Consider the following 9,523-nt stretch of genomic DNA (forward strand, 5'->3'; position numbering starts at 1 on the left):
TGAGTATTGTGAATGAGTACCACAAATTGTTATCATTATCGGTATTATTAAATAAATGGAGCTCAATTGCCACCTCCCATGAAATAAAATAGATGAAATCGCCTAGAAGTGCACTCGACTCTGAACGAGATGGCTGCAAAATATGTGATGAAGTCTGAGGAGGAAAATTCGAAGTGAGTATCCTCATCTAATTGTGTTATATTATTTGTACTTTCTTCAAGGATTCTTAATTTTTTTCCACTTTTAAAAACTACTTATATTGCATTACTTTTATATTTTAGTTAGTTTATTTCGCCAACTTATTAATATTTGTAAGTATATATTATTTTCGAAAAAAACGTCTGAAATTTTGTGAAGAACAAATATTCAGCTCCACTGAAGTATTTTGAAACTCGCGAATACGATCGTTCAACATTGCAACATTATAGTTATATAGGGAGCACCTGTTCAATATTTTGACGTCTAGCCTAGGAATATTCTGAATCTACCTACATATTAGTACAACGGTCTACAACGTGTGCAAAAATTCTTATTGCTCTTATCTCAAATTTGTAATGCTGAGTTGTCGAGAAGTAAGTAATTTCAGTTTCAACATTTTATGAAATGATGTCACTACTACTCGGGGAATCCCCGATCTGTATGCAATTTTATGATGGACGTAAGTAATAAATTATCAGTTCTTATCTGTACACTAGTTATGAATTGCATTACCTTCACGTAATATATGTTGTCAAAGTCATTTGTGCATAATTCTTATTGTGAGAGGAATTAGCCTAGGGAAGCTAGGCAGCTGTTTCCTCTTTGAGGCTAGATGTCAGACTGACCAGATCGTGAATGCACGTGTTTAAAATTTGATCTATTGTTATCAAAGTTATTGTTGTCGCTAGTATTAATTGTAAGGCGCTTTCTTCGAATATAATTCAAATATTTGTTTGGACTAGATGAGAATTAAAAATTTTTTGTTTTCACAATCCAAACTGTTTTCAGGATTAATATGTGTAATTAGAAATGCAAATACAACTTCAAAATATAATGATATATTTTTTTAAGACCGTTAGTATTCTGTGGAGGCGGCCAACTATAAACACGATAAATCTCGAACGAAATAACTTAGAAGTTTGTAATTTTTAGGGCAGTATGTTCATAGCCAAAATTTTACAAGGAGTTCCCTAATTATGATCAATTGTCTTATTCAATTATTATTAACAGACCCCCTTACTTCTTTAAAGTAACCGACAACAATGACATCATGATTTTGAAGTTGTAGTAATAACACACTCAACCAAATCTTCACAAGAATTTCTACAACAATGAACCGAAAAAAAATATGATACTAAAATAAAACAGCTAGAACAGTAACTTTCAGTTTTTCGAAATGATAATAATTTTGTGGAATGTAATTCATTGTTAGATACATACATCATTATTAACACTACAAAAATTTCTCATCAAATTTTTTAAGGTCTTCTGATGACTCAGTGAAACTGCCAAATCCACACCTGTCATCCATGGGGGAGGATATTCTTTATCATTTGGAATTAGGAACTAAATCCCACAATTTGCCAAAAATGTTTGGCGATGTTAAGGTACCTACATCAAATTATTTTTGGGTTTCTTTCAGCGCAGCGGGCTATCATTTTGATGCGTTAATTTTTTACACTAATTCAAATGGATTTAAAATTTTCATGTATAAAGCATGGCCATATTCTTGCAAAATTTTGTGTTTTTAGCGTCATCAGAACAAAAAAAAAAATTAAGAAAAATATTGAAAAAACCTAATATTTTAGTAACAATGAATACGAACTAAATAAAATTTTGCTTGTATATGTATATGCAATACATCAAGAATAACACTTGCGAAATTCATCAGAATCATAAAAGATCCAACAAGAATATAAGGAAAGCACTGATTTAAAGTCAGGAGGTTTTGAGCCCTCGTTATTCATTCGCCAATTCCATCCTTAGAGACCATCATAATACGGTTACAGGTACGTGGTATCCAATTGGAAGATGAATGAAAGAATGCTCAAAAGCTCCAGATAAATATGAGTCAGTGCTTTCCTTATTTTTCAACCCAGAAAGCTTTCATTTTGTAGCAAATTATCATACTAATTCTGGTACACAGATTGAAGTAAATAAGACAATCCGACAATATGATAATACGCATTTTGTCTAGAATATTCCTAGTCTCCTCGAAGTATAAGTCACATTATGTTCTTCGATGCTCCAATAAATTAAAATTGCGGAAATATACAGGGTGATTCACTGCGATGGCCCATTAGACGTTTATGGAAAACTAATCATAATTTTGTACTGACAATGATCTTTCTCCCTAAAATATTTTCAGACCTCTACAACTAACGGATATGCCGGCAACAGACTGCAATTTCGTCATTTCAAATGGAACACTCAGTATATTATTCCATCATTAGATCGCTTTTTTGATGAAAATTTCAGCAATATGCCATACCGTTGTTAATAACTCAACGGTTCGTGAGTTAATGGGATTCTTAAAGAAAATGCTGACGACAACGACTCGCATTTTTTTGAATATTTCTGGAGAAGAAGTTGTTTTCGAAAAAACCTATTATAAGACTCTTGCGGTCGGACCAATAATGTACAGGGTGTTTATCAGATGATCATGAATTTGTACAACTCAAATTCATCAAAACTCAAGATTTTCAGATTAGAACCTTCATTTCTTTTATTTCAGGCAATTCTACGTATAAAAAGAGGGGATTTACTTAGAGAAACCCTATACCTAATATGAGTACTTTAAGAAAGACTGTGTGGAGTAGTCTATGACTTCCAGAAAACACAGAAAGAAACTAAAATTCGATGTTTTGATAACTAAATTTAACATTTCATGAATTGTTATTATGAACAGTTGAGTTTTCACCATACTCAAGGTATGGCAAATTGCTGAAATTGTAATAAAAAAAAGCTATCTATAATAATGCAATAATATACTGGGTGTGCCATTTGAAATGAGAAAGTAGTAGTCTGTTTCCAGTATAACCGGAAATTGTAGAGATGTAAAAATATTTTAGGAGAAAGAACAGCCCGAACAGCTTAAATATGACAACTTATGTGCCTGTTGACTTGAGAATTTATGAAAGGCCCTGTTTGTTGTAAAAGGGATTTGGTTTTTCAGTTTGTCTGCATGGGAGGAACCCCTGGTCGCATGAAAAACTTTGCTCACCTTTTAATGGATGAACTGGATTACAAACTACCTGTTGGTAGTGAAATATCAGAAATAACCAGTTACCGTTTCAGTATGTACAAAGTGGGACCAGTACTCTCTATCAGCGTAAGTAGAATAAAAAAAAATTGGCAAGAAAATTGAATGCTTTTGTAGCATGGCATGGGAGTCCCATCCATTGGAATACTTCTTCATGAAATAATCAAACTACTTTATCATGCAAAAGCCAAAAATCCTGTCATTATTAGAATAGGAACTTCAGGTGGTATTGGTATTGAGCCTGGCACTGTGGTCATATCTGACAGTGCAGTCGATGGCCTAGGAAATAATTTTTATGAAGTGGTGAGTCATAATAACCATATGAGTAGTAATCAAAAACTTCCAGCAAACATTAATCACTCGATTAGTCTATCCTTTGTGTTTATAAGATACTTTTATCTCAAAAAAGTACCGACAATTAGTCATTGAAAAACAAAAAATATTTTATTCAAACAATTCACTGTATCGCCTTTGAAAAGGCCTCTTTTGGAATAATTCTCTTTAGCTAATGAACTAAAAAAAATCAACTATCACAGGGGAACAGCTGTTTTGGTGTCGAGCTGATTCTATATAAATTTGGATCAATTTGTCCTGAATTCAAATAACGTATTCATTTTTACCTAGTAGCTCAAATTTTCAAGATATAAAATTTAAAAGTAGGTAATATAAGTTACATTAATTCTACTCAAATCCGTAAGTTTAGTTAACAAAAGTAGATACAAAATTTTTATTTTAGTTATAGAAAATACAATATCATGTCGTACTTACAAACAAAAAAAACATTGAAGATATCAAATAGTCACTCAATATTTCGAAAGCTCCTTTTCCGCGATATTCTTGAATGATTTTTAAACAGTCCCTTTTTAAACTTCAGCAGTGATCTGCCATCATGAGCATGTCCCATCTCCCTTAATAGCGGTACTCCATAATTTAAATATCTTGGTGAAATCTTTCACCTTGTTCCTCACTCACGTCTTCAAAATACGTTTGTTTTTGGATGAAAGTTTGTTTTTTCTTCTCTATTCCGTGTAAAACCTCTCAGAAACTCAAACCTTGTTTGTTAGGAATACGGGCTACCATTAAATTTCTTTTTGAATATTTACTTGTTTTTCTTATCAAGGCAGTCCTTGGAAAGAAAGTGCGACGTCCTGCCGTTTTCAACAAGGAACTGATAGATGAGATTAAGAGTTGCGTGGACCCTAAAAATCCCTATGAAACAATAACAGGAACAACCATGTGTGCCAATGATTTTTATGAAGGTATGTGGGAACATGTTTCAACGGAATATATGTTTATCTACAGTTTCAGAATCTGAGATCAAAATTAATATTTGTGGGTACACTCATATCACCAAACCAGAAAATCTAAGATATTCCAAACTCTGAATGATACTTAGCGATATAGCAGTTAGTGTTTCGATGGATAGTTCAAATCCTATAAATTTCGATTTTTATAGGAAATTACTCAAATGGATAGTTATATTCTAAGTACACCTCGGTGGAACGGAACCGCAAGTTAATACTTTATAATAAGTAGCGAATTTACGGTTCTTTTGATCAAGTAACCAATGAACAAATTCAAAAAACTTTGAAAAACGTCAAACTAGCATTTGAAATTTCTACGAAAATAAAACGAACGTTAGGAAATACATTTGAAAAAACAACTGGAAACAAGGAATACAAAGACCATATAGAGAAAATTGAGATGAATCTAGATAGAAAGACAATATGTTTGTTTGAATTGTTGAAGTATGCAAATAAAATTTTTTAGTAAAGGGTGTTTTTTTAGAGCTATTGACCTTTAAATCGCAATAAAACAACGATGGATTATTCGATTGACATGAATTATATTTATCCGCAAGGTAATCTTGTGGCATTACATTTTAAATATGATATCTGGCATATGACCGCCACGGCTGGCTCGGATGTAGTCCAATCTGGACGTCCAATTTTCGATGACTTTTTCCAACATTTGTGGCCGTATATCGGCAATAACACGGCGAATGTTGTCTTCCAAATGGTCAAGGGTTTGTGGCTTATCCGCATAGACCAATGACTTTACATAGCCCCACAGAAAGTAGTCTAGCGGTGTTAAATCACAAGATCTTGGAGGCCAATTCACAGGTCCAAAACGTGAAATTAGGTGGTCACCAAACATTTCTTTCAATAAATCGATTGTGGCACGAGCTGTGTGACATGTAATGTTGCGCCGTCTTGTTGGAACCACAGCTCCTGGACATCATGGTTGTTCAAATCAGGAATGAAAAAGTTAGTAATCATGACTCTATACCGATCACCATTGACTGTAACGTTCTGGCCATCATCTTTTTTGAAGAAGTACGGACCAATGATTCCAACAGCCCATAAAGCGCACCAAACAGTCAGTTTTTCTGGATGTAACGGTGTTTCGACATACACTTGAGGATTAGCTTCACTCCAAATGCGGCAGTTTTGTTTGTTGACGTAGCCATTCAACCAGAAGTGCGCTTCATCGCTAAACAAAATTCACTTATGAAAATCGGCTTCAAAGTTTGGCTTCAATTCTTGCACTAGTTGTATTTTTTAAGCACGCAAACCAAGATCCTTCCGCAAAATCTTGTATAAAGTGGATGGACACAGATACAATTCCTGTGCTCGATGGCGGATAGACTCATTCGGGTCTTCCTCAATGCTACGCTCTACAGCAGCAATAGCTTCTTCTGTACGGCGTCTCTGGGGATGCGAGTTATCAAAAAGAGTAAACGTGGTGTGAAAACGTTCCATTCTTAATCGAATTAACTGCTCTGATGGACGATTTTGTCGACGATAAAATGGACGTAGTGCGCGATACGTATTCCTCACATAACCATTATTTTCGAAATAAAATTGCACTATTTGTAAGCGTTGTTCAGGCGTGAGTCTATTCATGATAAATTGCCAAACCAAACTGAGTATAAATCACTTGACAGCTGTTAAATCGGTCGCCATCAGGAACAGTAATGCCAACTTAAAGTTGTAGACCTCGAAAAAAACACCCTTTAGAATTAAGGATATTTTCAATTTTAATATTTCAAAGATAATATCACTTAAAGTTAACCCAACATCCATTAACAAACCCACGTTTTACAGAAAGCTTGTTTGAGTGAAGAGCTATTGAATACTAGATAGAGTAATGTATTTGGGGTGTTAGCGTTGAACCGTAATGGGTAATACATAAATACCAAATTTCAGAATCATTAGAATATTTCGTCTAGTTAAATTAACTGACATTACTATATGCAGTTCTGAGATCTCCAACTTATACACAATAACACAATACAACAATAAAGGAGCACCCAAGGACCTGAGGTCAAACGAGTGCTCTCCTCGAATTTTTCAATTAATTTTTTTGTGCCATTTCTATCATTTGAAACAGATACAGAAGCAACAAATCAAAGGTCATAAACACGGTCCAGACATTTTCATATTATAAGTGGTGTAACCCGTGTAACTTACATGTCTTCGTTTCATATTTATTGCTACAATTTTTAGGACAAGGTAGACTTGATGGAGCGATCTGTGATCATAGCGAAAGTGATAAATTGAATTACCTAATTAATTTGAAAGGACGTGTAGTCAACATTGAAATGGAAGCAACTGTTTTTGCTGCACTCACTCACCGAACTGGCATTAAAGCTGCTATTGTGTGCGTTACTTTTGTGGACAGATTGTTAGGAGACCAGGTGAGCTAATATATGCCCTTTGATGATATTTGCTTCTTTCAGTATATTTCAAGGCAGGAAAATTCCTTTTAAAACAATATATTCCATCAAATTCACTACTACTAATATTAGGTGTACAACTTTGCTTCAGCAAATTGTTTTGCAATAGATGGCATGAGCGTTAAGTGGTAATTGAAATGAATAAATCGTAGATGTCATACAAAAAGCATAGGTTTTTGTAAACATAACGTCATCGAAATATTAGTCGATTGTGTCTGCATCATAAAGTTATTCTCGAATAAACATGTCAGCTAACGAGCCAAATTCTCGTCATTTGTGGGAGTTTTTAATTTTCTGCTTCAATATGACGAAATCTGCGGCTGAGGCTCATAAAATGCTCTCAAATACCTATGGTGAGGCCGCTATTAGTGAAAGAACAACCCAAGAGTTGTTTCAACGCTTCAAGAATGGTGATTTCGACGTCGAAGACCAGCATGGCGGTGAAAGAGACAAGATTTTCGAAGATGCAGAATTGGGGGCATTACTTGGTCAAGACTCATGTCATACGCAAGAAGAATTGACAGGATCATTGGGAGTGACGCAACAATTGGGTGCCGTACGGGTTGAAGCCGAGATATGTTGAGGGGCGTTCGTTTGCGTGTGAATAGCTGGTTGCAAGGCAAAGACGGAAGGGATTTCTGCATCGCATTGTGACTAGAGACGCAAAATGGGTTCATTACGATAATTCCAAGCGCAGAAAATCATGGAGATAGCTGGGCCAAGCTTCCACGTCGACGGCCAAACCGAATATTCACGACTTCAAGGTCATGCTCACTATTTGATGGGATCAGTTCGGCGAGTGTATTATGAGTTGTTAAAACCGACTGAAACAATCACAGGCGATCGTGATCGAACCCAATTAATGCGTTTGAACTGAGTATTGAAAGACAAACAGCCGCAATGTAACGAGAGACATGATAAAGTGATTTAACAACATAACAATGCTCAAGCCCATGCTGAGAAATTGGTCAAGACATACTTGGAAACGTTGAAATGGGAAGTCCTACCCCACCCGCCGTATTCTCAAGACGGACTTTCACTTGGTTCGATCAATAATACACGGCCTGGCTGAACAGAATTTCTGGTCTTATGAAGAAATAAAAATTGGATCGATTCGTGGATCGTTTCAAAAGATGACCAGTTTTTTTCAACGCGGGATTCGTAGATGACAATACTTTGAATCATAAATGTATAACCAGTTTTTCACAAAAAAGCGTCGAATTTCGAAAAAAATGGCGAAAGCAAAGTTGTACGCCTATGTAAAGTATGATATAATGATGAGCGTTTGTTTATATTATGTATGATAAATTCAAATCCCCAAACTTTCTTTTAAAGTTAACCTCGACGAAAGAGCAAATGGAAGACTGGCAAAAAAGACCTCAGAAATTGGTAGCAGCATATATAAAGAGGAGTCTGGGAAAGAGCTATTGAAGATTTCTCATATTTCCAGATTGACAAACCTGAAATGGTTGCTTCCATACTTTTCCACTACACTGCTTTTTCATTTAATGCTTTTATGTCTTAAGTATATAATGAATTATGATGATGTACCTACTCATGTATTATTGTTTTTTTCAAATAATGAGAGCCCCGAAAATTGAAGAAATTAGAAAATCTTGAAATTGCGATTTCATTTCAACGTTCCAAATTTCAGCTTCGCCTGTTTTGATTTTCTTCTTGAAATTTTTGTTGTTCTGGTGATATGATCAACTTGAAATTTTTTATCATTCTAGTCACTATACATCATAGTGTGAATTTTGATTTCGATGTAACGAGCAGTTTCGAAATTAATAATAATAATTAATTAATTAATTTCGAACTTGACTTGATTTCAAGTCAAGTATTAGTTTTCCAATCTCAAGTCAATTCAAGAGTTTATTTATCAAGGTACTTGATTTTTAGCAGTTTTATTGTGTAGTGTCTCATCAATAAAAAAATGATGAAATGAGAAGGAACCTTACGAAAAACACTATTATTTATTAAATTTATCGTATAAAAGAACCGAAAATATTAACTTTTTCGAATTAAAACAACCAATTACCAATTAATTGGTAGTAAAACTTAGTAATAATAAAAACTTATTTTAATCTACCAAATATTAACGGCTAAAACAGTTAATCTTTTTTGAAATTGAAACATAAATTAAATCACTGTAAATCATACCAAAATGAAAAATAATGAAAAAATAAAGTTTCTTATTATTGAGAAACTTCCAGGCTCTGTTTGATTTGATAATTTTCCATCCAGGATCTAAGACACATGAGGCATCCTATAGATTAGTCGCCTTACCTATTGCGGGATTGCGGGTTTTTGAAACTGTGAGAGCAGCTCTGGAAAATTCTCTTTCAACAAGAGCTGAAGATGCTGGCGTTAATAAAAAATCTTTGGCTATTTTGGCCAAGTTTGGAAAGATTTTTCTGAAACTACCAAAATTTACTAAAAGTCACATTGGCCATTGCTTCAGTCTCTTGGCGCTCTAGGAATCCTAAGCCCGCAAGAGATTGCAGAATTATATGCCGTGCGACGCGTGCATATCAAGCTCA

At 34.5% G+C, this 9,523-nt stretch overlaps 1 protein-coding gene across 2 annotated transcripts; it reads left to right on the top strand.

Moving 5' to 3' along the window:
• The first annotated feature begins 4 nt into the window (after positions 1-4).
• LOC123686555 (uridine phosphorylase 1-like) lies at positions 5-8,576 on the top strand. Of its 2 annotated transcripts, XM_045626783.1 has the most exons (7): positions 5-173; positions 1,463-1,586; positions 3,155-3,310; positions 3,359-3,544; positions 4,362-4,500; positions 6,751-6,941; positions 8,316-8,574. In XM_045626783.1, exons 1-7 carry the CDS (start codon positions 130-132, stop codon positions 8,409-8,411), a joined length of 936 nt encoding a protein of 311 aa, XP_045482739.1. In that variant the 5' UTR covers positions 5-129; the 3' UTR covers positions 8,412-8,574. The 2 variants fall into 2 exon arrangements, with proteins under 2 accessions (XP_045482739.1, XP_045482741.1); XM_045626785.1 differs by lacking the exon at positions 1,463-1,586 and having other exon boundaries at positions 30-173; positions 8,316-8,576.
• Positions 8,577-9,523: the final 947 nt, after the last annotated feature.

This window comes from Harmonia axyridis, chromosome 1 (assembly GCF_914767665.1).
Source record: "Harmonia axyridis chromosome 1, icHarAxyr1.1, whole genome shotgun sequence".
Lineage (NCBI taxonomy): Eukaryota > Metazoa > Arthropoda > Insecta > Coleoptera > Coccinellidae > Harmonia > Harmonia axyridis.